Source organism: Zonotrichia leucophrys, chromosome 1A (assembly GCF_028769735.1).
Source record: "Zonotrichia leucophrys gambelii isolate GWCS_2022_RI chromosome 1A, RI_Zleu_2.0, whole genome shotgun sequence".
Lineage (NCBI taxonomy): Eukaryota > Metazoa > Chordata > Aves > Passeriformes > Passerellidae > Zonotrichia > Zonotrichia leucophrys.
In genome coordinates, this window is record NC_088170.1 from 15,463,023 (window position 1) to 15,488,386 (window position 25,364).

At 47.2% G+C, this 25,364-nt stretch overlaps 2 protein-coding genes across 2 annotated transcripts; one reads left to right on the forward strand and one right to left on the reverse strand.

The window, feature by feature from the left end:
- Window positions 1–8,218: 8,218 nt before the first annotated feature.
- Window positions 8,219–14,654, forward strand: LOC135456408 (poly(U)-specific endoribonuclease-A-like). The gene is made up of 7 exons (XM_064730243.1): window positions 8,219–8,232; window positions 9,389–9,488; window positions 11,363–11,474; window positions 13,081–13,202; window positions 13,286–13,398; window positions 13,819–13,972; window positions 14,397–14,654. The coding sequence occupies exons 1-7, from the start codon at window positions 8,219–8,221 to the stop codon at window positions 14,652–14,654; spliced, it is 873 nt and encodes a 290-aa protein (XP_064586313.1).
- Window positions 14,655–16,920: 2,266 nt separating this feature from the next.
- LOC135456709 (lactosylceramide 4-alpha-galactosyltransferase-like) lies at window positions 16,921–21,058 on the reverse strand. The gene is made up of 2 exons (XM_064730756.1): window positions 20,972–21,058; window positions 16,921–19,038 (listed from the first exon to the last, which is right to left on the reverse strand). The coding sequence occupies exon 2, from the start codon at window positions 19,033–19,035 to the stop codon at window positions 17,902–17,904; it is 1,134 nt and encodes a 377-aa protein (XP_064586826.1). The 5' UTR covers window positions 19,036–19,038; window positions 20,972–21,058; the 3' UTR covers window positions 16,921–17,901.
- Between the last annotated feature and the right edge of the window lie 4,306 nt (window positions 21,059–25,364).

Consider the following 25,364-nt stretch of genomic DNA (forward strand, 5'->3'; position numbering starts at 1 on the left):
CCCGCGATGTCACGTCCTGCCCCGCCCATGACGTCACGCCCGGCCCCGCCCCGCCATGGCTGTCCTGGAACCGTATGAGGGCAGCGCGCCCCAGCGCCCTCCTGCGCTTATGTTACCTGCCTGAGTAATCACAGACTGCCGCGGGTTGGAGGGATTGTCCGGATCATCCAATTCCAACCCCTGCCATGGGCAGGGACACCTGCCACTGTCCCAGCTGGCTCAGAGCCCCATCCAGCCCAGCCTTGGGCACTGCCAGGGATCCAGGGGCAGCCACAGCTGCTCTGGGCACCCTGTGCCACGGCCTCACTGTGAAAAATGCATGTAGTTTATGATTGGCTTTTCGCAAATATTAAAATGAATATTATATGTGTTGTGTTAGAAAGAAATGTATTAATTCTCTTAAGTACTGTGTTAAATACATTTTTAGGTTATAAAAAATGTAAAAACAGAAACAATGATAATAAGATACTTCTTTTTTAAAAGGAGGAACTCGCAGCGAGATAGCAGCCACAGGACACCTAAATCTTTCAGAGAAAAAGAATTTATTGCTCTCTTATCAGAAGAAGCGAACTTCTTCCTGCCTCAAAGGTGCTGTTAGGATTCAGAGGAAGATGTTGATGATGACCAGAGAGAATCCTGTGTTTGAATGGAATTTATGCATCATGTATGAGGTGTATGAATATGCAACAGGCTGTTGTTTTTAAGAGTTAATCCTCTGTTAACGGGTGTCCTTTTTCAGGCATGTGATGCCCAGAAAATGCTACGTGGACATCCAAAACTCTTTGTTTTTATTGTCTCATATTGTCCTAATTCAATTTGTCCAAATTGTTATTACTCTCATTGTGTTACTATTTTTTTAACCATTTTATTACTATTAAACTTTTAAAAATTTTAAGGACAAGTGATTGGTGTTTTTCACACTCACCATCTTCACAGGAAAGAATTTCTGCCCAATATCCAATCTAAACCTGCTCTCTGTCAGTGTGAAGCCATTCCCCCCTGTCCTGTCACTCCAGGCCCTTGTCAAGAGTCTCTCACCATCTTTCCTGTGGGCTCCCTTCAGGCACTGCAAGGCCACAGTGAGGGCACCCCAAAACTTCTCCAGGCTGAATAATCTCGGTTCTCTTAGCTTTAAGGATTAATTCATGACAATGTTTATCCAAAAAGCACCAGAACTGAGCTGTGCAGTAAGATACAGTTTCAGCCAGGCTCCCTTAAATATTGGTTTACACCAATGTGTGAAAATTAGTGACTAATAACCACATGTGTCTTTGTGTCTTCGCTAACCATGAAACACTTTAAATCTTTTTAATTAATATGTCTTCACATATTATGTCCTCACAACATGCCTTCAGTGATTCCTAGACAGTTTCTCCTTACAAAATCAAGAAAGGTGTATGCTTGGCAGTCCTAAAAACAAAATAGTAATTAAAAAAATGTCCTCCCTTATCTCCTAGGCTCACACAGAGGGGCTGAACCCCTGTGTGCCCAAGCAGATATTTTCTTTCGCTCTCATGGTTTGCTGAGTGTGCAGCTGGCTCATCTGGCTGTGAGAACATAAGTAAGTCCATCATGATTAACTTATTAAACTTGGGAATTACCTCTGGGAAGTGAAAGAATATTAACAGACCAACCTAATGCTAAGAAGGTTGTGCCTCAGTCCATGTATGCACATTTAGCTGCAAGGATGGAATTATTTATTCCTGTTTTTTCTATGACAAGAGCATGCCTGGCTCTGTAATCCTCATAGTTTTCTCTTTCAGGACGGCAGCTCCTCCACCAGAAACTCCCCAGTAAGTGCAGGGATTGTAACACCACTGGCTACAGAGAAGGACTCCAGGACCCAGAGGGTGAGGCTTAGGAAAAGGGAGATAACTGAGACAGGCACAGGGATCCTGGAGTTTGTTGGGAAAAAATCTGGCAGGAGAGGCTCCAACTTGAATATTAATATTTAAGAAAGGGTGGAATCCTCAATGTACCCATGCCTGGCTTTCACTGTGCTCTGACCTGGCTGGCTTCCAAGTGACCAGCCCAGGCTCTGTCTCCACTGCTTTTCAGTGTGGGTCAGCTTGTGGGTCTTGCCAGCAATAGCCAAAGCTCCCATGGGAATGTCCAGCATCCTCAGTGTCTCATAAGCTTTCCTCTTTCCATGCAAAATGTGACCCATGCAAAGCCCTGCTCTGCCTTTTCCTGGCCAAGGGCTAAGTGTGCTGTAGCTCTGCAGGGTGCTTGTTCCAGCTGGCAGCTTTTACTCAGTCTCCCTGAGCGAGCCTGCCCAGCCCCAACGTGCCCTTTGTGCTGGAGTGAGCCCTGCCTGCTTTGGTCTGGAAGCCTGTAAAACTCAGTGTTCTCACTCACACCTCTCTAGATTAACCAAAGAGGTTTAAATAACTCTTTCTCCCCTCAGGGAAGTGTAAGAACCAGACTAGAGGTGACAAACCAACACTTATTAGTTGGCCACTGTGACCAGAAGAGTAAAATATTTAGGCCAGAAATGCCTAGAGATGCTTACATGCTTTAGAAACATGTTTTATTCCCAGGATCTCCTTGATCCTTTACGTTGGCAAAGGTCAGCTTCTGATGCTTGAGGTGGTGGTTTTGTCAGACAGAACTTCTAGAAGTTCTCTGCCCTCCTTTGGAAATGCTGGCTGTGTGTGAGACAGCACCAAACAGTCCCCCCTTCCCTTGGGACAGAAAAAGAGGAACAGAGCACAGAGGCAGCCTGGCCTCAACTCTTGTACAAAACCCATGTCCGCTGCCCTGTGCAAGGGGTTTGACAAAGCACTGGCTGGGCTGTGCTGCAGAGGAAGCCAATATCTATAATAACACCCATGTGGATACCAAGGCTGCTCTCTGCTCACTCTTTTTCTGCATTAGACCCAGGAATGACCCAGACTCTGTGCTGATCTAATTGGCCTTTGATCAGTGTTTAGTTTCTGTTGGCAAACACACTCTTTCAGTCTCCTCAGGATCTCTGCATTTTTCTTATATCAGTGTCCAAATCAAAAGACAGAAATTTTAAAAGACTTACAAGTACACAGTTTGTTGTGAAATTGCTGGTGATGCTACTGAGCTGTAATTTTATTAAAGATTAACTTAAAACCATTGAGTCCAGTGATGATGCTGCTTTGTAAGTGAAAATTCCCTGGGGTCCCATCTGGGCTCTTTCTCCTAATGTGAGTAAAGAAGTTGCATTTTTTTAATAGACAGAATATGCCCACTGGCTTTTGTATTTTAAATGAAAGCACAGAAGAAGATTTCCTGCATTCAGTTGATAAACTGGTGCAGTTGACAAATCCAGGACACTGGATTTTTGTCATTTACCTTGTTTACCCTGAACTGCAATAAATACTAACCAAAGATGGTTAAAAAAAATCTGTTAAAATTAAGGATATTCAGTTTTGAGATACTTTAATTTACCCTACCAGTGTCAGAAGGAAGCTTCACTTTTAAGTGTTTTAAGTGGGCTACATGTCTTGTTCCCTATGCAATTTTGTGTGTTTTCATCACCAGGGGCTTTATTTGGCCCTAAATTGATTCTTTGAAGGGGTTCATGGACCAGAGGTGCAGAGCCACTTGTATGACTGGTAGCAAGCATCAAGCCATTCTGGCTTCTCTATATACATATATCTAGTTTAGACCTAAAGCTATGCTTTTCAGAAATTTATTATGATGAAGAAGAAGATGTCACAAATACCAGCCAAACAACAAGAAGCTTCAAACCATGTGAGGGTTGATTTAGGCACATAATAAATGCAAGCTTCCCAGGACAGGCATCAGCACCTGCCACTACTTGCTTCCAGTGGCACACGCAAAGTTCTGTTTCTAAAACATTTCCTGCTTATATCACCTCCTAATATTAATAAGATCACACATAGCAGTTTCAGCTGTAACTAGAGATGCATTTGTTGGGGTTTTGTCCTTCACCACCTTTGATTTTTTTTGATCTCAGATTAATTATCATCTTCCCTTCTACTGTCAAATAATAACTGGATACAGAATAACAGGACTAGAACGTCCCATCCATTTCAAGGCTTTCAGATTGCACTGCTTCTTTCTGGGCTAAAACTTCCTCCAGAGACATAAAATCCATTTGGCAAGTAATCCATGATGCAAGAGCAGGTGAGGCAGGAGCCTGCTACAGGTGCCTCTGAGTTCCTGGTGTGAGTGTTCCTGCGCCGAGAGCAGTGTGAGTTCTGGTGCCATCCTCAGACTCTTGTGGGAACTGGCACCTCCTGCCTCTCCTGTGCCTTCCTGCCAGGCTGAGTGACAGTCCTCAGAGGGCAAGAGCAGTGGGAGGGGAGCACAGCTCGTGCCTTGGACGGCAGGAGGATTGCTGAGCTTCTGGCTGCCTTCTCCCTGCTCAGAGTATTTCCCAAGAGAAAAACTTCTTCCCAGCATGGCGAGTGGGTAAGAGACAATCATACTGGTTCTCCTCTAACAGGCAGGGTAGGGGGGATGGGATATATTTTTCTCTGCAAGGGTGAATATTACATGACATGCAGCACAGCAAGAACTCTCTTCCTCTTTCTATTCTGTTTTACTGACTCACTTCAGTGTACAACATCGGTGAGGCTACTGAACCACTAGCTTAAAATACAGGTGATGGTAAAATCAGATTGTGCTTAAATATAGCTGATAACTCAGAATCAGTTCTTCAGACATCAGCTGCCTGCCCAGGACCTTGGCAGATTGTTCCACTCTCATGTTTGCCCCTTGGCACTGCCTTTTCCTTTCGACATACAAAACCTGCCTTATGTGTTTTTAGGTATTTTAAATACTGGCTTTACATTAAAAATAAAAATCACTGGACTCAAATAGAAGACATAGGCACTGGCATAAGATGAAAATCTAGAGAATTGTTTCTATCTTCTGTTTGTCATAAATTGTTTCTATCTTCTGTTGCATGTATTTCAAACTTTTGAACTAAGTTTTTAAAATTGTTGGAAACTTCTTGTAAATGGCTGCTCATCAGATGTTCCAAATCCCTTTCTTCTCTATATAAAGGTTAAGGGCTGTATAAAATTGCATATTGTTGAAAGGATCTCTGAAAGTAAATTTACTTTGGAGAAGGTGCACAATCAGACCTTATTTGCAGGGCTTCGTGTGACCCATTTGCAATACCTGTTCTTCTTGCTCTAACAGTGTTGACTTTCTCACATTATTTGCCACTGACCTTTAGTTCTTTTCATGTCTTGAATAATTTCTGATTTATAGCAATAAGGTCTTGTTCTTGGAGCATTGTTTTGGGTAGAATGAAGAAGAAAATGGAGATGTTAGATTCTTTGGCTCTAAACACACTGCTGGTGCATCAATTGCTATTGCAAAGAGCCTCTCCCAGGTTTTCTCAGCTCTTAAAAGTGCAGACTGAGTGTTGTTACTGGGGTGGTGCTTTGCTCACATGAGCACATCCAAGCAAGGCTCCGACTGGACAAAATCCAATTGGCCAGACTTCTTGCACAGAAATAATTAACTCTATGTGCAAGCATAAATCTCACAACTCAGAGCTTTCACACAGGGAAAAGATTGAGAATTGATGATAAAAATCTCTGGTTTGAGTCACCCATGCCATTGTGTTGAAAACCAGGGAGAAAATATGCAATACCATTTTTCAGAACAACCGTACCTACATGCTGGTGTGTCACAGATTTGCATGAAGGTGTTGGGCATCTTCTCATTTAAGTTGTCTCACCTTGCATGTGTAAGCTAAGTTTATGGCCCCTTTAAAAGAGATACCATCCAGAAAGAGTTTTACAAGGTGACTGTATAAGTTGCTAGACAAGTTTTTTGCATTGGCAAGGGTATATTTTTTCAGTCTTCAGTTACAGCATAAACAGGTGCTCTCTCTGTTTGGAAATTAAAGGGACAACAAAGGAGAGGAAAAGTCCATGATGATATTGTGGTAGCACCTAGCAGAGATAAAGGACAGTAGAGGCTTTTACATTGTAAAATTTAGTGATATCAATTTTGGACAAGTTTCCTGAATGGAGAAATACTAGTAGGAGAAGTATATTTATAGAACAAAAATAAGGATTGAAATCTGTAATACGCTCTTATTGTAACCCTCTCCTGAATAGACACCTTGAACTCATGTGATATTTCATAATATTTCTAAAGGAGGAAGATCAAACTGCTTTATAAACACAGGACAAATCTGCTAAGAGCAGACTGAGAGCAAGTGGGCATTAAGGAGATGATAGATCTCTCCTAGATCGGTGACTGTTACCAAAATATACACATAGTAAAAGATATGTATATAAAATATGTATCTGAGAAACAAAATATTATAATAGAACCCAAGTGACACCCTCTCTAATGCTCCACATACCTTGGATGTTCAGCAGGCAGCAGACTCCTCTTTACCAGCAGTAATCCCTTCCAAAGTAAAAGCTCTATTAAACATAATATGATGGTTCTCAAACAGGATAAACTGGTACAGAGGAGCAGACAGCAGGAGGGTCCAGAATACAGCACAAAAGTGATCCAATAAAATTAGGGCAGTCCAAGGTAAAGGCTTGAAGTTTGAAAAACATTTCCAGTACTTTTCTGTGAGCTCACCAGTCCTGTTGCTGGGCCTTCAGCTGAGCTGCTGAAGTGAGCAGTTTTCTGTTTGGTGTTGGTTTGTAGGCTCTTTCAAGAAGGGCTTGCTCTTCATAAGACTCCAGAAAGAATATGGAAGCATGGCAGGAAATAAATAAAACTGCTGCTGTTGGTGGCTGCTGAGGCAGCTCCCTGGGACACTGAGCAAGGGCCTCGTTTGCTGACAATGCCCCACTGACTGCACAAGCAGAGCCTGGGTTTTGGGCAAAGGCTGAATGAAGCTCCTCTGTGAGATCCATGCAAGCACCTGTTCCCAGCACAACTCTTCCTTCACATTCCTGTTTATCCAGGCAATGAACATGTCCTTTGGCTACCAAAGTACAAAGTTTTCCTTTCTTCAGGTATTGACATGTGTTCAAGGCCAGTTAAAAATTCAAGTGATCTTTTAGATTTCCCATCCACAGCTATCCCAAAGTACCAGAGAACCCAAGGGAAAATGGACTGTGCCTCCAGCACCGCTCAGGAGCACAGTGGCTCAGATCCACAGCTGCAGGCAGGCTGAGGTGTGGCAGTTGCTGTAATTATGGTTATCTGCCCTGCCCTTATGCCTTTGCCACAATCTTTCTTTGCTCTTCCTGCTGGAGAGCATGGAATTTGCCACTGGTAGGAGGATGCAGCAAGTTATCTCTACCCTTAGCAGAACAGAAGGAGAAGGCTTAACTCTAATCAGAGATTCAGAGCTGGGCTTGAATGTGCCTTGGTTCAGTCTGGGAAAGCCAGTTGTTAAAATCATGGCAGTTGTTCCAAGAGCTTTTTAAAAGAAATACCAATTGTTGACATATTTCTGTACTTTTCTTCTTTTCTGGAAAACATCTCTTTTGGAGGAGAACTCAAAATGATCAGGTGGTTCTTCTCTGGGTTTGATGCATGTGTTGGTTTGTAACTGATTGATTCCCCTGTCAGTTAATTAAAGATTAAGCCACCTCTCGTTTCCTCTACTCTGTTGTCCTGATCCCCTCTTAGTGTGAACATAATGTACTTGAAACTGGAGCTACCTCTGGGCACTTCATCACAGTAACAACCTGTCATGGTTTGACATTGGCCAAATACCAGGCACCCACAAGAATCATTCCCTCACCCTCTCCTATCACAGCTAGGTAGAGGAGAGAAAAAAATTAACAAAGGGTTCATGAGTTGAGATAGGGACTGTGAGAAAACACTCCCAAGGCCAAAACAGGCTCAGCTTAGAAATACAAAGTGAATTTATTACTAACAGAGTCAGAAGAAGAGAATGAGAAGCAAAATAAGCCATTAAAACACATTTTTACCCCAAGCCCCTCCCTCCTTCCCACCAACAGTGCAGGGAGACAGGCCATGGGGATTTTTTTGTTAGCTTATCACCCAAGGTCTTCTGCTGCTGCTCAGGAAGAGGAGCCCTTCCCCTGTGAGACTGTGGGGTTCCTTCCCACAGGAGACAGTTCTTGGTGAACTTCTCCAGTGTGGGTCCAAATCTCACGAGCAGTAGTCCTCCCAAAACTGCTGCACTATGAGTCTCTCCCATGGCAGTTAGTCCTCTCAAAACTGCTGCAATGTGGGTCTCTCTCTTCACGGGGTGCAGTCCTCCAAGGACAGCTTAGGATCAAGGGCCCCCTCTCTCCAGTGGGTCTTCCACTGGATCATGGCCTCCTCCAGGTATCCACCTGCTCCAGCATGGGCACCTTCCCCACAGGCTGTGGGTGGATCTCTGCATTCCCCATGGATCCCCATGGGCACAGCTGCTTCACCATGGTCTCACCACAGCCTGCAGAGGAACCTCAGCTCTGGTGCCTGGAGCACGTCCTCCCCTGCTTCTGCACTGACCTTGGGTCACCATCTTGTTTCCCTCACATATTCTCACTTCCTCCTCTGGCTAGGAATAGAGCTGTGCCTAATTTGTGCTGATTTTCTTCTTGAATCTGTTATGACAGAGGCCTTACCATCACCTCTAACTGGCCCAGCCTTGGCCAGCAGCATGTCCACCTTCAGAGCCACCAGGCATTGACTCTTCTGGGCACAGTGGAAGCTCCCAGCAGCAACCTCTGTGCTCTTCCCAGCTACCAAAAACCAGGCCATGCCAAACCAACACACAACCCTACCTAAATTTTGTTGATAGATGAATGGACAGACTTCTGAAAACCGTACACTATTATGCTGGACAAGACTCCATTAAAAATTAGGGAAGGAGAAGCTGGGGTAGGTATGTGCATCAGTGATCAGTACACGATGGATTTTTATTGCATGCAGACATGGTGTTTAGAGCCTTACTTACCCTTTGTCACCACTACCTTTATGCTGGGATAATCCCATGGCAAAGGAAAACATTCTATGTGGAATCTTGCTTGAAGGAAGAAGGGAAGAGTTTATAAGGTTGCTGTGAGAAAAGCATCATAGGGAGAATTTTTTCCTTCCTGTTCTGTTGGCAGTGTTGCTGCATGCTGGGAACAATCTCCTGCTTGCCTCTGGTTTGTGCGCAGAATCCTCAGGAATGAAACACCACCATCTTCCTTTTTGTTTCATTGCATGGGAAACCACAGGAACTTATCAACAAGAACTTTGATGTCTGACAGTCTAAGGGAAGACTCAGGTTTCCTTACAGGTTACCTGCATTCTTTAAAAAGGAACATGGACCATAAGGATTGTGGGTTTCACAGTGGCACTGAAAGGAACGTGTGGGGAGAAAATGAAACTTGATGCCAGGATGATATCCAGAACATGGAGAGGCATTAGAAGACTCTGCAAGTGTCTTGCAGAAATAACAGCACATGCCTTTTTTTCTGCCTTACATGCATTCCTCTGTATTTTTTGGCAGGAAGACCTTAAATAATGAACTTTCTAAGCTTTTCAATGAGATGTGGGATGCAGATGTTCACCGCCTTAGGCCTGGGAGAGACTACACAATTGATGTGCAGGTAACCAATTGCCAAGCCAGGATTAAGGGCAGTGTGGTGCTGCAGGAAAAGGTGCCTGCAAAAGTGTTTCATATTCCTAGAGTCCCATACTGTTGTTATCAGATTTCTAGCATCCCATACCTTCTGGGTGGTTTTCTCACAAGCAGCTCTTCACAGCAGTGTTGTTCCTCCTTCATCAGGGCTCCTCCAAAGCTTCCCCCCAACTGGCCAACCTACCCCCTTTTATCCTAGTTATCTTTACTAGCCACAGCTGCAGCCCACTGAAGGACATCGCAGCTGCAACCCATCAAGAGCAACTGGGACTTATCGGGGCAGGGCCATCTCTACAATACATATGTCTCACTGTGACTCAAAGGCCACCTATACAAAAGTGCCTTTTGCTTAAAAAGTTGCCTGTGCTTTGTCATGTCCAGTGGGGAAAGCATCCCTTAGGAGAGGGAACAATACAGAGAATACAAATGGCTCACACTTACCTTGGTTACAAGTTGAGTCTTTCAGGTGTCTGTCTTGGGTCCTGTATTATTTCATCTCTCTATCCGTGAGCTGGAGGAGGAACAACTAGCGTGCAGCCCTTCCAGTTTTGCAGATGACAGCAAACTGTGGTGATGAAATTGGTATGCTCAGATGCAGGGCTTCTCTTCCACTGGACATAGGCAGGCTGGAGAAATATGCTAGTGAAAGGAACATCATGAAATTCAACAAAAACAAAGGAACAGGATGCTCAGAGAAGCTGTGAAATCTCCATCTTTGGAGGCTTTCAAAACCCAAAAAGATGACTCCCTGAGAAATAGTCTAAATTCAGTGTTAACCACACTTTGAGCAGCACTAGAGATGTTCTGCTCCACCCTGTGTGTTTCAGTGTGAATGACAGCTTGTGTGTGGGGTGTGGGTGACTTGCATTGAGGGAGAAAGGGAGATAGGTCCCCCAAGTCATTCTTAGGGGAATAAGAGAGGAATTTGAGAATTTCCTGGGTTTCTCTGGGAGAGCAGGGAGTAGCAGAGAGGAGTGGGTGAAGATCTCAGGACTGTTGCTTCCAGTCCCAGGGAAATGTGAGAGAGGAGTGAGAGATTTTATAACCAGCCATTTCACTCCTTGCTAGCTCAGTGCAGTGCAAACATGACATGTGTTTTGGCCACAAATTGCAATAGGCCAGAATATTCACAATCCAATTTTCTACTCACACAAGAACTCACTTTATTCTGATGTTACTCAAACGCTTTATTCCAATGTTACTCAAACACTTTATTCCAATGTTGCTTCATATTGTAACAGATAATTTCCTGTTGCTGATAAACTTGAAATAGTGGTATCTACCTCAAGCCAAATTGTGTGTGGGGAAAACTTCTGCCATATGGTTTCTGCATTTGTCAGAACAAGGCTCTAGTACCTCTTGCCTGTGTTAACAAGCTGCTACTCATCTACTATCTTCTTTCCTTCAGAAAGCCCTTTATGAAATAGAAATTTGAAAATTATCAGGAAAGCCTCCTTAAAATTGCAGACACAGAAGGCAACCAAATCTCCCTGTTATTTATATGTGGTGGGAGGGACCACATTACTTGCTCTACATTACTTCTGTTTACCATTTGTGATTTATATAGTATAATAGCACAGCTGGTTACTGAGCAGAACTGAACGATCACATGGGCCATTACAATCATCTCTGAGGAAACTGAAATTACAGGCTCTTACAGATGTCAGAGGTACTCTTTTTTCTTTATGCTGGCAGTTCTGTAATATTGTCTCTCATTTCACAGGAAGACAATTCCTAGCAAAGAATGCTGATGGCATTATGGCGTTTGGTTTGATTATCACAAAGGCAGGCACTGTTTCCTCTAAGGACATCTTACTCCTTATTTTCCTCCATTTTTGCTAGGGAAAAGCAGGTCCAGCACAGCAAGGGGACACGGCTGTCCAGGACAACGCAGCCAGACATCTGTTTCACAATGTAAATGAAGAACGCCTGAGGAGCATAAAAACTTTTGCAAGTGAGACGTGTTCTTTTGTTAATAGTGGATGTGATATAAAAATCTGTGCTGTATTTGACATGTTTGCCTAAAATATAACATTGTATATAATTTGGATGGTGGTGAGGATCATCAGACTGCAGGTCATTTGAAGGGAGTTTTTGTAACAGTTGCTTGGAGATTACCTGTACCTGAGTCTCGGGAGGAGGATCCTTTTGTGCCCCAGGCAAAATCTGAATTCTCTGTCTCTTTCCACTACAAAGTAAACGGGATGAAACACTTACCAGCTCCAGAAGTGGCCCAAGGGAATCTCACAGGCTTCAACAAGACCAAGTGTTGGAGCTTCACCTGGGTCACAACAGCCCCTGAGATCAATCCAGGCAGGGGATGAGCAGAGGGAGCAGCCCTGGCAGAAGGACCTGGGTGCTGTGGGTGAGAGCTGGCCCTGCCCCAAGGCAGAGCCCCCCTGTGCTGGGCTGCACCCAGAGCCCCAGGGCAGCAGGGCAGGGGGGATTCTGCCCCTCTGCCCCTCTCTGCTGAGCCCCCCTGCAGGGCTGCATCCAGCCCTGGGCCCAGCACAGCAAGGACAGGGAGCTGCTGGAGCCAGGCCAGAGCAGGGACACCAAGGGGATCAGAGGGATGGAGCAGCTCTGCTGGGAGGAAAGGCTGAGGGAATTGGGATTGTGCAGCCTGGAGAAGAGAAGGCTTTGGGGTGCCCTCACTGTGGCCTTGCAGTGCTTGAAGGGAGCCCACAGGAAAGATGGAGAGAGACTCTTGATAAGGGCCTGGAGTGACAGGAGAAGGGGCAATGGCTTCACACTGACAGAGAGGAGGTTTAGATTAGAATTTAGAAAGAAATTCTTTCCTATGAGGGCTGTTGGGACATAATGGTGAACAGCTTGTCCAGAGGAGCTGTGGCTACCCCAGCCCTGGCAGTGTCCAAGGCCAGGATGGACAGGGCTCTGAGCAACCTGGGATAGTGGAAGGTGTTCCTGACCATGGCAGGGAGTTTGAACTGGATGATCTTTAAGGTCTCTTCCAACCCAAACCATTCTATGATTCTATGCACTGAAAAAGACACCAAATTCATCTTTGCTCCCTTACTTACAACTTCCAAGCCCTTTCAGATAGTACCAGACCCACAGCTAGGTCTTGCATTTCTGTTGGGGGCTACACTTCAGCCATGTCTATGGATGTATGTTTCCTTCCCTAATTTTTATCAAGCTCAAGACATCTGATATTGGTTTATGCTCTATTATTCCTCTACTGAAATAATGCACACAAAATCTTGTGCCAGCATAGCTCAAGGTCCTAAGCTTGTGTCTATAATTGTGGTGGGCAAACATGATTTGTTTTGGTACGTCATTATTATTTCAGCCCTTGGCTCCATAAGGAAGCTCAGTAGCTGTTTATCTTTAAAAAGATCTATAAAAAGTACAGTGGTGATCTGGCCTTGAGTCACCTTGAGGCCTTCACTTAACAGTATACCTTAGAGTAGAATCTAACATATAAAGGAATGGCTTTCTCTAAGGGCTGAAAAGGCATATTCTGTGGTGGCTTTTTATGATGGCGCTCTTTTGTCTGGATGAGGCATATGAGCAGACTGAAAGTTACTCTTTTTCTGCAGCCTTTATTTCCTTATTGGACAACTATGAGACATCAACTGGTGTAGCAGAAGTAGTGACTCCAGAAGAAATAGTTGAAAACAACCGTTTCCTTGATGCTGTCTTAGCAACACAAGTCATGAGAGTGAGTAACACAGATCTTTTTTGTCACTGAAAACACTGATTAAAAAGTAAACTGTATATATATCTTGCTTTTCTACCCTTCAGCTAGCTCATGACTATCTGCTGAAAAAAAACCTAGCAAGGCCAAACCTTGCAGATTTCAAACATCAGCTTTATGACATCTGGTTCCAGCTCTATGCCAGGAAAGAAGGAGACAGGTATGTTGGATAGGTGTGGGCAGTGATAATCTCTCTGCTATTCTGATTTAGGTAAATGTAAGCCTGAGTGCCATCAGCTACACATAGAACTGGAAGCCAGCTTCAGAATAGCTTCAGCATGACAGAGAGTGGGTTCAGATTGGATATGAGGAAGAAATTGTTCCCTGTGAGGATGGTGAGGCCCTGGCACAGGTTGCCCAGAGAAGATGTGGCTGCCTCTGGATCACTGGACATGTCCAAGGCCAGGCTGGATGGGGCTCTGAGCAACCTGGGATAGTGGCAGGTGTCCCTGCCATGGCAGGGGGTTGGAATGAGATGGCCTTTAACATCCCTTCCAAATCAAACCATTCTATGGCTCTATGAAGTATATAAAATACCTATATACTACAAAGTATATTATTTTTTTCTTCTTCATTACAGACCTGATTCTTGTGGGTTTGAACATGTTTTTGTTGGAGAAACAAGGCATGGTAAAGAGATCTTAGGTTTGCACAACTGGGTGCAATTTTACCTTCAGGAAAAGCGCAACCAGATTGATTACAAGGGATACGTAGCTCGGAAGAACAAAACCAGGGTAAGAACAAGCCTTTGGGGGCCGTTGCAAGTAAAACAAATGGATCCAGAGATAAAAGTTGTAATGAAACAAGTGTAATAATGCAATCATAGGCTCAGTGTTTTGAACAGCAGTAAGTATATACAGTACATAACTGTGTATAAGAAGAATGAACAATGACATGTCTTCTGGCTTCTTTTTTTATGAAAACTACTTTAAAATGTAGTGCTAGTGTTTACAGAATTGCAACACTGCTGAGGCTTAGTTGGGATAAATGATCACGTATGCTCCAGAAGTCAGAGAAAAGATTGTGCCCAGCTAGAGCACCCAGGCACACCAAGGATGACTAAATCTTACAAAGCTCTCAAAAATCTAGAATCAGAAATTCTATCTGTCCAGTCACAGCTGTGTTGGAGATAATTCTGTTGTTTCATTATGCTTTCAGCCTGATAAAGATGACCAAGTTTTGAGCATCCAGTTCAGCTGGAAGGGCTCAGTCAAGCCAGTCGGAAGCACCTTTATTGGTGTCAGCCCAGAGTTTGAATTTGCCCTTTACACAGTCATTTTCCTGCTGTCTGAAGAAAGAGTCACACGTGAAACAGTGAAGATAGATGAGTACGAGCTACAGATGGTTGTCTGGCGCCATGGGCACCACATTGGAACAGCATATCCAGTACTGCTCAGCACCACTAGTGAAGATTAGTGGAGAGAGCAGGAAACTTCTTTTTTCAATTTGAGGGAAAGGAGGAGTGGTTGAGAGAGGAGGAATGGATGGGGGGTGGACAGGACCAGAGAGCAAAGTTAATATGTTGTTTTATACAACTAATTTCAAGTAAAAATTGATGACTCTGTCTCTTTTGGTCTGCAATGGAATGTTTAATCAGTAGTGTGTTGTGACACTGTCTGAGAAACCATGAAACATACTCCTGCTCACATTAAATTTACGTCTAAATTACATCAGTCTTCCCTTCTGCATGATAGTACTGTACTTTTCAGCAAATAATGGCATTTAGGAAAAGGTTCTATTAAAATTGATATACATATTTCTCTTAGTTTTTAGTCCCTGCATATCTAAAAATACAATAACCACACATTGCTTACACTTTACCTTCCACACAGAAGCTTTGATTTGGCACAAGCAGAACTCCAGGATCTTTTAATCTCCTCTTCTCATTCCATAAGAGGTTAATTTCAAATACTTTATTACAATACAATGACCTGGACACACAGAGAACACATTTAGGTGAGGAGATGGTCATCAGATCCATAGCAGGCCTTAAAATGGATCTGATGACCATCTGTTTCTTTAACACAATTTTCGTATACTCCCTATGTGTTCCTGAATCACGTGGATGACAACTTCATGCTACAGGTCCTAAGAGGGCTGACTCGGAAAGATGCCCTCCCTCCTTGCTCTGTTGCTTGTCAACAGAGAGGATCTTGTGATCCTCCTGAGTGGAGATTGGCGGCTGTCTTGGCCACAGTGGCCATGAAGCCATTGAGTTTAAAATATCTGGCAACAGGAGGAAAAGTGCCAACAAAACTTCAACCCTGGACATGGGAAGAAGTTACTTCAGGCTGCTCAGGGAATCAGTAAGTAAAGTCCCCCGGTGTAGTGGTTTTGGTTCATCAATTTGAGATTTTTGAAATCTTGAATTTGAGATTTTGAGAAAAAAAATTGAGGGCTTTTTTTTTCCTCAAAATTTGAGATTTTTGAGAGTTGAGAAGTGATTTGAGAACCAACACACCTGGGAGAATGCTTTTGAAGGTCCTGGGGTCCATCAGTGCTGTGGTCACTTTTTAAGCACCAGCTCCTGAGGACACAGGAACAGGCAATTCCTAAAAATTGGAAATCACGCAGATGAGGCAGAAGGCCACCTTGGCTGAACAGGAATCTTCTTTTGGAGATAAGGTAAAAAAGGAAGGGGTATGCCCAGTGGAAGCAAGGTCAGGTGACGTGGAAGGAGTACGGAGATGCTGCTTACCACTGTAGGGGGAGAACTTGTGCTAAGGTAACCCACCCAGTTGATCCAAAAACATCAGTAGATGTAATTTTTTTGGATTTCAGTAAACCTTTGGATATAATCTATCTCAGTGTGCAGCCCACAGCTGGATAAACACATCATGTGATGGCTGAGCAACCTGCTCATGGGTCGAGCACAAAGAATGACATAACCTGGGTGACAGCTGACTGGCAGCCTATCACTTGTGGGGTTCTACAGGGCACTGCCTTAGGCCCCATTCTCTTAAAAATCCTCATAAAAAGCGGGAATGCAGGACAGAAAGGGATACTAAGTAAGCTTGCAGATAATACAAAACTGGGAGAAGCTGCTGACTCCCTCAAGGGCAAAGAGGCTCTGCAGAGAGCCCTGGCCACCAGTTGTGTGAAGTAAACAAAGGCAAGGGCTGGGTTCTGCATCTGGACTGGGACAAACCTGAATGTACAGACAGACTGGGAATGAGAGGCTGGAGAGCAGTGTTGTGGAAAGGGACCTAGGGGTTTGTAAAGCTCATCTCTCGGGGCCTTTTGGGTCCCATCTCACTAGTTTTGGATGCTGGCCCCTCGCAGCCTTACAAGGACAAAAGTGAAAGACTTGAGGTGCTCTTCTCATCAGGACCAAAAATCCCACAGCTTTATTGTGGAATTACTCCAGAGGGTCCAAGGGAGGGCAAGAGGAGCAGAGGAAAAAGAGACCAACTGTCTGATAACAGTGATTTTAAACCCAGGGGAAGGGGGTGGAGAAGAGGGAACACAGCCAATGGGATACAAGTGATGGGAGGGACCAGGGGAGGGGGTAACCTGGGGAGAGACCTCCACCAGGGCTTGGTGGGGTGGGGGGGAAGACTGTGTGATATAAGAGGGGAATCCCATGAGGATAACAACATACTCTTCAGTGCAAAACACAGACCCCGTGCAAAACAACAGGCTAAATAAACTATTTAGTGCAATACAACAGGGGTTGACAAGGCCAGTTGGACATGAGCCAGCAGTGCCCTGGCAGCCAGGAGGGACAGCCCTGTCCTGGGGCACCGGGCCCAGCATTGCTGACCAGGCCAGGCCAGGCCAGGGAGGGGATTGTCCCGCTCTGCTCTGGGCTGGGGCAGCCTCACCTTGAATACTGTTTGTGATTTTGGGTGCCATAATATAAGAAAGCTCTAAAGCTGCTTGAGAGTGTGTAAAGTAGGGTTTTGAAGATGGTGAAGGGCCTGAAGAGAAAGCCACACGAGGAGCAGCTGAGGGCACTTGGTCTGTTCAGCCTGAGAAGAGCAGACTGAGGTCAGAGCTCACAGCAGTTCCGCAGCTTCCTCATGAGGGGAAGGGGTGGGGCAGGCCCTGATCTCTGCTCTGTGTGACCAGGGACAGGACCTGGGGAATGGCTGGAGCTGGGTCAGGGGAGAGGCAGGGTGGGTATCAGGGGAAGGTTCTTCCCCCAGAGGGTGCTGGGGCACTGAACAGGCTCCCCAGGGATGGACATGGCACCGAGGATGACGCTTTCATACGCAGGGCCCGATTATTGGAGTGGCCAGGGGTTAGACACAAGATGGCTGTGGGTCCATTCAAACACAGAATATTCTGTAAAAATTTCAAATGAACAGAGAGCAAGGGGTTCCTATAGCTTTTGAAACATCACAAGGGGCTGCTCAGGCTGGGATTCACACGAGGAGCCATTGGACAACACCAAGAATGGACTAGCTGAGAGATGCTGCTGAAGGACTTCAACCTTCCATGCAGCAACAGGTCTCGTATAGGACTGCAAGAGAGGCTGCAGTCAGGTTCTGCTGTAAATTTGAAACACAGGGGATCAGAGGCAGATATCAGCAATGTCAGGTACAGAAGCACAGAGCAGTCGCACAGCTGCTCTGGGGTGTAGAAAGCAACTCTGGGGAAGGTCAAAGGCACTCGGTTTCCTCCAGACTGGGGAATGTCCCTGCAGCCAAGGGCCCCCAGGTCACACTGCACGCCTTGACAACTCTTCAGAGTCCTGCTTCATCTTTGCGTAGGTGGCAGGGCAGAACTGGGAATAGAGCTGAGCCAGCAGAGCCTGGGACGGGATCTCTAACTTGGTCCCGTGGCTCAGTTTGTTCCATATGTGCACTGCATAGGTGTTCTTAAGGAGTTTCTGGAGCTCCAAGGCACTGATTGCCTCAAACAACTTCTTCCAGTCCTGCCAGGGAATAGGATAAACAACTTCTTGGGCAAGAGCATTCACACCTTTGCAGCTCATGCTCGTGATAGTCCCAAGGGAGCACCACTTCTTGAAGACACGAGTTAGGAGCTCTGGGCCTTGGTGCCCCCAGACCCAGCCATTGTAATTCTGCACAAAGTCCTGCATGCAAAGCTCCATGAACTTGTGCTTGGCCTCAAAGGACAGAAAGGCTCCATTCAGTACACTGTCACCCTGAATGCCGAGGGCGTTTGTGAGGTTCTGTAAGTTCTTAAGCACAATGAAGTCTGTATCCAGGTAGATGCCACCAAATTTCCACATGAGGACAATTCTGCAGGCATCAGAGAGTACAACTAAAAAGTGAGGCTCCTGTTGCCGTTGAGGCTGCAGGAACCACTGTGCCAGAGGTGTTCCAGAAAAGAGCTCTGTCAAGTCCAGGGGCAGGATTTCCACGTTGGGAAAGCAGCTGAGCAAGGAGAAGGCCCAGTGCTTGGGCAAGGAGCCGTTCCCTTTGGCCAAGCCTTTCATGAGCACCACGACTCTTGATGCAGGGTGTGTCCTGGCTGCTGACTCCACGGAGCACGAGAACAGGTAACTTGGGGCAGTTTGCTCCGAGGTCTCCACAAAAAACACATTTCCTGCGGAAGGAGAGGGCCCACCAGCCATGTTGAGGGCAGAAGGCACATAGTGAGCACAGCTCCTATCAGCAGACAAGCGGGAGGTGGGGCTGCTGCTCTTTGGGTCCTCCCCGATGCCCCAGTACAGCTTGTGGTAGGCAAGGGATACTAGAACAAAGATGAGGATAAACAGGGCACAGGTCTTGTGACTCAGCACCACCCTGGTCAGCTTTAGGAGGTAGCTGGGCATCCTGAGCTTTCTCTCTCCAGCCAGAGCCTGCTCTCCCGAGGCAGCCGTCATGATCTGAAGGGAAGGAAAAAAGAGAAAAACCTGACAGACGAGGCAGCAGAGTATGAGCCTTCCTTCACAGGTGTGTCCCACCTTCATAGCAGTGCGCAGCAAACTCTGGGAACACCATTAGAGAACCCATCTGTCACCCTCTAGAACTTCAAGTCACTGTCAACACGAGACATGAGACATGTATGCAAAGCCCTGGCAGGAGGAAATAGCAATGTTCCTTGTGACCATCCTGGAGCCCTGTCAACAGACACTGTGTGGAACTGCTGCTCACTGACAGCTGGTTATCATGAGGGGAGTTGTTTTCTCCTGATTCACAACGTGTCCTTCCCCCAAACCAAACAGAAGTCTCAGCCTTCCAGTTGTTGAGCTGGCACTTGCTGCCTTTGCAAACCAACCAGCTGCCCCTGCAGAGAGCCTGGCCCATTGTCCATGGCAGCGTAGCCTGGCAGGACGGATGGAGAGTGGGAAAGGAATGGATGCAGGGCAGCTCAGGAGGCAGATGCAGACAATACGGTCAAGAACTGCCTTTGGAAGAGGAGTTCCAAGGCTGCTTCCCAACCCTGCACAGATCACACTAGCTCTGCCCTGCTCAGTTCTCCCACTGGATCCTGCTGGTGGACAGGCATTCCCTCTGCTCTCCTGCCCTTACCTTCCTTGCTTCTTCTGGCAAAAGGGAGGGTTGGAGTGGAAGAGATTTTTAACAAGGCAGCAACAAACAGATGAGCCAGTCTAGCTCCATCCTCAGCGTTAGCATCATCATTGCTGCCCTTGCCTCTCCTGAAATCGAGGTGCAGCAGAAGCAGCACCTTCTGTGCCCACCACTGGGCCCCAAAGCTCAACGGGCAAGAGCACATGAAGAAGCCATGGGAAGGCTGTGGCTTTTAGGACCAATGGAAATGGTCTCAAGTGGTGCCAAGGGAGGTTAGAGTGCACAGTACTCAGAATTTTACTCCCTGGAAGAGTTCCCAGGGACTGGCACAAGCTGCCCAAGAAAGCAGTGGGCCACTGTCCCTGGAGGTATTTAACAGACATGTAGGTGCTGCACTTAGGAACTGGGTTTAGTGGTGGACTTGGCAGAGCGGGTTTTGGGGTTGGACGCAGGCAGTCAAAGACCTCCTCCATCCTTAAGGATTCCATCATTTCTCCTGCCTCCCTGAGCTCCATCTCCAAAGCCCTACACTGCAGGACAGAAAGGTTCAGGAAACAGGAAAAAGCTTTATTCCAGCAGCTGTAACCAAAGTGGCAGGGAACACGACAGAGCACCCAGGTGGCACGGACCCATTTGTCATTGCTCCTTGTTCACTGTGCCTGGCTCACATACGGAGCTTCCCCTGTGGCCAGAAGGGACTTGTCAGCCACACTGGGAGGCATCCAAATGTCAGAGCATGGAGCCACCACTCTGCACCAGGCACAGGGGGACAGAGGAGACACAGCCAATACACAAATGCTCAGCTCTGGGTCCCCAGGAAGTTTTCTCCTCCCGCACAGAAATGCCAGCATGTGCTGCCAGTGCTCCAGGCAGCCAAAGCCAGCCCACCCTGCCTTATACAGACCCCTCTATATTCCCCACCCTCGGCATTCCACAGTTGGGGTAAACCTGTGAATAAATTTTTTCCTTTGCAAGCATAGGAAGAGAGAGCGGTACAGGCCTGAGGAGAAGTTCCTGTGCAGTAGACGGGCAGGAAAGTGCCCCGTTCATCTAACCGCAAGCAAGGTTGAGCTTGTCAGCGCATTTTGAGCAAATGGCCAAACTTTACTCCCATCACATCTTTGTAAAGTTAGAAATACATTTCTGCCTTTGGAGCAGACAGGGCAACAATTTCAATGCTGCAATAGCCAGTTCAATTCATTTACAAAACAAATACAGGAAGCCTGGCTCTGTCACTTCCTCTGAAAACACATGTGCCATTGCAAAGAAATTGCAAACTCTACTCACCTGTCCCTGCTTTCAAGACACCACAGAATTTACTGCTTAGCTGGAGAAGAGTTTTAAGAGGTTGGTGTATGTGTGGGCACATACAACTCTGTGTTCCGGCACTTCCTCCTACTGAAAAGAAGTGGCAAGAGGAAAAAGTCTGAATATGTGGAAAAACAATATACATGAAGGATGTGACGTCAGTCCAGTGAGTAGCTCAAAAAAAAGGATGTACGTAGAGCGGCAAAAAAACCATCTAGTTATAAATGAATCATTAATAAAAGAAGGAATTTCAGACCTCCTTGTCACTAATCTTTGAACTTTAGTCTGTGGCAGGAAAACTTTTGGGTTTTGTTTGTTCTCTTATCCTTTGCTAAAATTTCCCATTGCTCACATTGCTGCTGGGGCTGCCACAATTACTGAGCTGAGCCTTCCACAGAGCCGCCTGCTCCCACCCCAAGCCATAAGTACAGGATGCCCTCTTGCAAACACACTCTTTTCACCAAATACTTTACTCGTTCATTAGGGAGTGCACCCTCATATGGCAGGGACGTCAGGGAAGGACTTGGCCAAATTCAGGTGTCCCTCATTGTGTGCCAGCTCCCCCTTGACCCTGTGATCAAGGGAGGCTCACCTCCCCTTGCATGAGACTTGCTGGCACATTCATAAAATCCCTCCTTTATCAGTACAGCCACTAAATTCAGGGTCTGTTGCAGTTCCTCCTCAGCTGCTTGAAGCAAATATTGCTCTGTAGTATCCCAGACCTCTCTCCTCTCCTCTCCCCAAATCCCTCCATGCACGGCAGTACCATGGATGGACTCACAACGACTCTCGTCCCAGCACAGGGACTCCACATCCACTCTGGGCTACCTGATCCAGTGTTTCACCACCCCTCCTTTCATTCTAATGTCCCACACTTCAAGGTGTGCCCATTGTGTCTCCTGCCATCTCTGCATTGAACAGAGGAGAGTCTCACTTGTGTCCTTCACCCACCCACTCACCTTCAGCCAGGTGTTTCACACCCTGAACACACAGCCCAGCCTGCTCTAGTCCAGGGCAAGTCAGCAGAGCTCTCCCAGCCTCTCCTCATGCGCCGTGTGCTCCAGGCCCCTTCTCACCTTGGTGGCCCTTTGCCAGATTTGCTCCAGTACGGACAGGCCTCCCTCATCCTGGGATTCCTGAACCAGCCCTCCAGGTGTGTCCCACCAGTGCTGAGTGGTGGGCAAGGATTTGCATTAGGGGTAGATGGATGACCCCACATCATGGACTGCCTACAACCTCAGTGGCATCTACAACTTACCAGGGGTCTGCTGGAATCCCACCCAGCAGACAGGAGACACTCCAGGAGGTTCCTGGAGCATGTGGAAGAGAACTTGCTGACACAGGTGGCAGGCGAGCCCACCTGGGGAGGTGTGCCACGGGATTTGCTCTTTGCAAACAAAGGAGGACTGGGGGGAGGTGAGGTTGCCTGAGGCCATCTTGGGTACAGTGACCGTGACAGGATTTGATTCCAGTTCTCAGTGAAGGAAGCGAAGAAGGAGCAAGGGGGTCAGCAAAACTACTGCCTTGGATTTGTGGAGGACAGGCTTTGGTCTGTTTGGACTGTGGGTTGAGAAAATCCCTTGGGAGGCAGTCCTGAGGGGCCAGGGAGCCCAGGAGGGTGGAGGTTCCTCAGGAAGCAGGTCATAGAGGTGGAGAAGGAGCCAATTGCAATGTGCTGGAAGCTGGTTCAGGGAAGGCTGGTTTGGTTAAACAGCAAGCTGCCACTGGGGCTCAGGGAAGAACAGAGAGTTTAACAGCTCTGGAAGAAGGGTCAGGCAACTCAGGAAGATTACAAGGATGTCAGGAAGGTAATCAGAGAGACGAACTGGAAAGGTAAAAGTTCAGCTAGAAGTCAATCTGGCCACCAGCATAAAAGTTAAGAAAGAAATGCTTTTCCAAATGCATTAATACCAAAAAGAGGCCAAGGAGATTCTCCATCCTTTATTGCACGTTGGGGTGGGAACATAACATGACCTCCAGGGATGAGGAAAAGGCTGAGGCACTCAATGCATTCTTGACGTCAGCCTTTAAACAAAAGCCCAGTTAGCCTCCGCATATCCATCCCCATGAGGGAGAAGACAGAAACAGGGAGCAGAACAACGTCCCCTCTCTGCAGGAGCAAGTTGTCAGTGAGCTGCCGTGCTGCCCAGACATGCACAAGTCTAGGCAGATGCCATCCTTCTGCTGGGAGCTGGTGAAGCAGCCCACAAAGCGCCAGTCTCCATCGTTTATCAGCAGTCCCGGTGAACTGGAGAGCTGCTGGGTGACTGGAGGTTGTCCAATGTGACATCCCTCTTGGAGAAGGCTTGGAAGGACACCTGGGGGAAACAGAGTCCTGTCAGCCTGACTTCGTTGCCTGGGAAGGGTATGGACCAGATTACCTGGAGTGCAATGGCACTCTGTGTGCTGCACCACTGGGGCATCAGGCCCAGCCAGCACAAGTTCAGGCAGGTCTTGCTTGACTGACCCAACCTCCTTCTATGAGCAGCCAATGGATGGGGAAAGGCTGTGGATGTTGTGTACCGGGGCCTTCTAAAGCCTTTGACCACTGCTCCCACAGCGCTCTCCTGGAGAGCATTGTCCTCTCCGCCCATGGATTTAACAGGTTCCCTGTTGGCTGGGAATAAAGTGCTTGGGTGGCTGGGACCAGAGGGTGGCAGTGGAATTAATGCAGCTGGCAGTGGGTCACTGGTGCTGTGCCCCAGGGCCCACTGTCCGAGCCAGTCCCCTTCCATATCCTTGAGGCTGAACAAGATCTGAAGTGCCAGGTCCGGCCCCTGGGTCACAAGCCCCAGCATCTCCGGGCTGGGGAGGAGCCCAGCAGGAAAGGGCCTGGGCCTGCTGGCCCACAGTGCGTGCCCAGGTGGGCGAGAAGGCCAATGGCTGCTGGGCTGGGCCAGCAATGGTGTGGCCAGCAGGAGCAGGGCAGTGACTGTGCCCCTGCCACATGTGGGCACTGGGGAGGCCTCACCCCAAGGGCTGTGTCCAGTTCTGGGCCTGGCACTGCAGGATGGACACTGAGGGGCTGGAGCGTGTCCAGAGGGGTGAACGGAGCTGGGCAAGGGGCTGGAGCACAAGTCTGATGAGGAGCGGCTGAGGGAGCTGGGGGTGTTTAACCTGGAGGAAAAGGAGGCTCAGGGGAGCTCTATTGCTCTCCACACCTCCGTGACAGGAGGGTGCAGCCAGCTGGGCCCAGGCTCTGCTCCCAGGGAACAAGGGACAGGATGAGGGGAAATGAATAGAATGGTCTGGAATGGAAGGAGTGTTAAAGATCATCTTGTTCCACCCCTCCTGCCACGGAGAGGGACACTTCCCACTATCCCAGGTTGCTCAGAGCCCCATTCAGCCTGGTCTTGGACACTTCCAGGGACACAGGGGCAGCCCCAGCTTCTCTGGGCACCCTGTGCCTGAGTTTCATCACCCTCACAGAGAAGAATTTCTCCCTTATATCCAACCTAAACCTACTCTTGGCCACTGTGAAGCCATTCCCCCTTGTCCTGTCACTGCAGGCCCTTGCAAAGAGTCTGCATCTTTCCTTTAGGCTCCCTTCAGGCAGAGGAGGGCCATGATTAGGTCACCCCAAAGCCTTCTCTGCTCCAGGCTGAACATTCCCAATTCCCTCAGACTTTCCTCCCAGCAGAGCTGCTCTGATCCGTCTGATCTCCTTGGTGTCCCTGCTGTGCACTGGCTCCAGCAGCTCCCTGTCCTTCCTGCGCTGGGCCCAGAGCTGGCTGCAGCACTCTGTGCACCACAGTAGGTTCAGCTTCGCCACAAGGAAAAATTTCAGAGTGCTTTAGCACTGTGTGCCACAGGGTCCCTAGGGAAGTGGTGGGGTCAGCATCCCTGGAAGTGCTCCAAAAAATGAGAAGACATGGCACTTTGGGGTACAGGTTTGTGGGTATGGTGATAGTGAATCTGGTTGGACTCCCTGATGATGGAGGTCTTTTCCAAACATCACGTGCTTCGCAGTTTTCATTTTTGTCCCTGAGGACACTGCTCGGAGCACTGCACTTGGTCCTTCTGTTGACAGGGAAATGTCATGCTGTGGACTTCCCCATGGGGCTCAGGATTCCAATGAAAGGGATGTAATCCCCCTCACAGCACTGCAGAAACAAGAAATGCTGAGCTCCTTCAGAGTGTGACAATGGCTGCTTAGATGTTGGTACCCACAAGAACTACTTCAGCCGACCAAGGATATTCATAATTTCTGCACCTCAAAGAACTGCTTTTGTCAATTTCTTTTCCTGAGCCATCCCAGACATTTCATCCCACTGCTGTGGATTTAGAAACTGTAGGAAGCATAATTTGAACTTCCCTCACTTCAGAAGTTTAGAACAACTTCACAGTGAGCCACACACAGATCTAAACAGTT

Coding starts and splice junctions, on each gene's coding strand:
- LOC135456408 (XM_064730243.1), top strand. Junction 9,489..11,362: donor ACTACACAATTGATGTGCAG/GTAACCAATTGC, acceptor CATTTTTGCTAG/GGAAAAGCAGGTCCAGCACA. Junction 13,973..14,396: donor CTCGGAAGAACAAAACCAGG/GTAAGAACAAGC, acceptor TTATGCTTTCAG/CCTGATAAAGATGACCAAGT.
- LOC135456709 (XM_064730756.1), bottom strand. CDS start 19,035: ATGACGGCTGCCTCGGGAGAGCAGGCTCTGGCTGGAGAGAGAAAGCTC.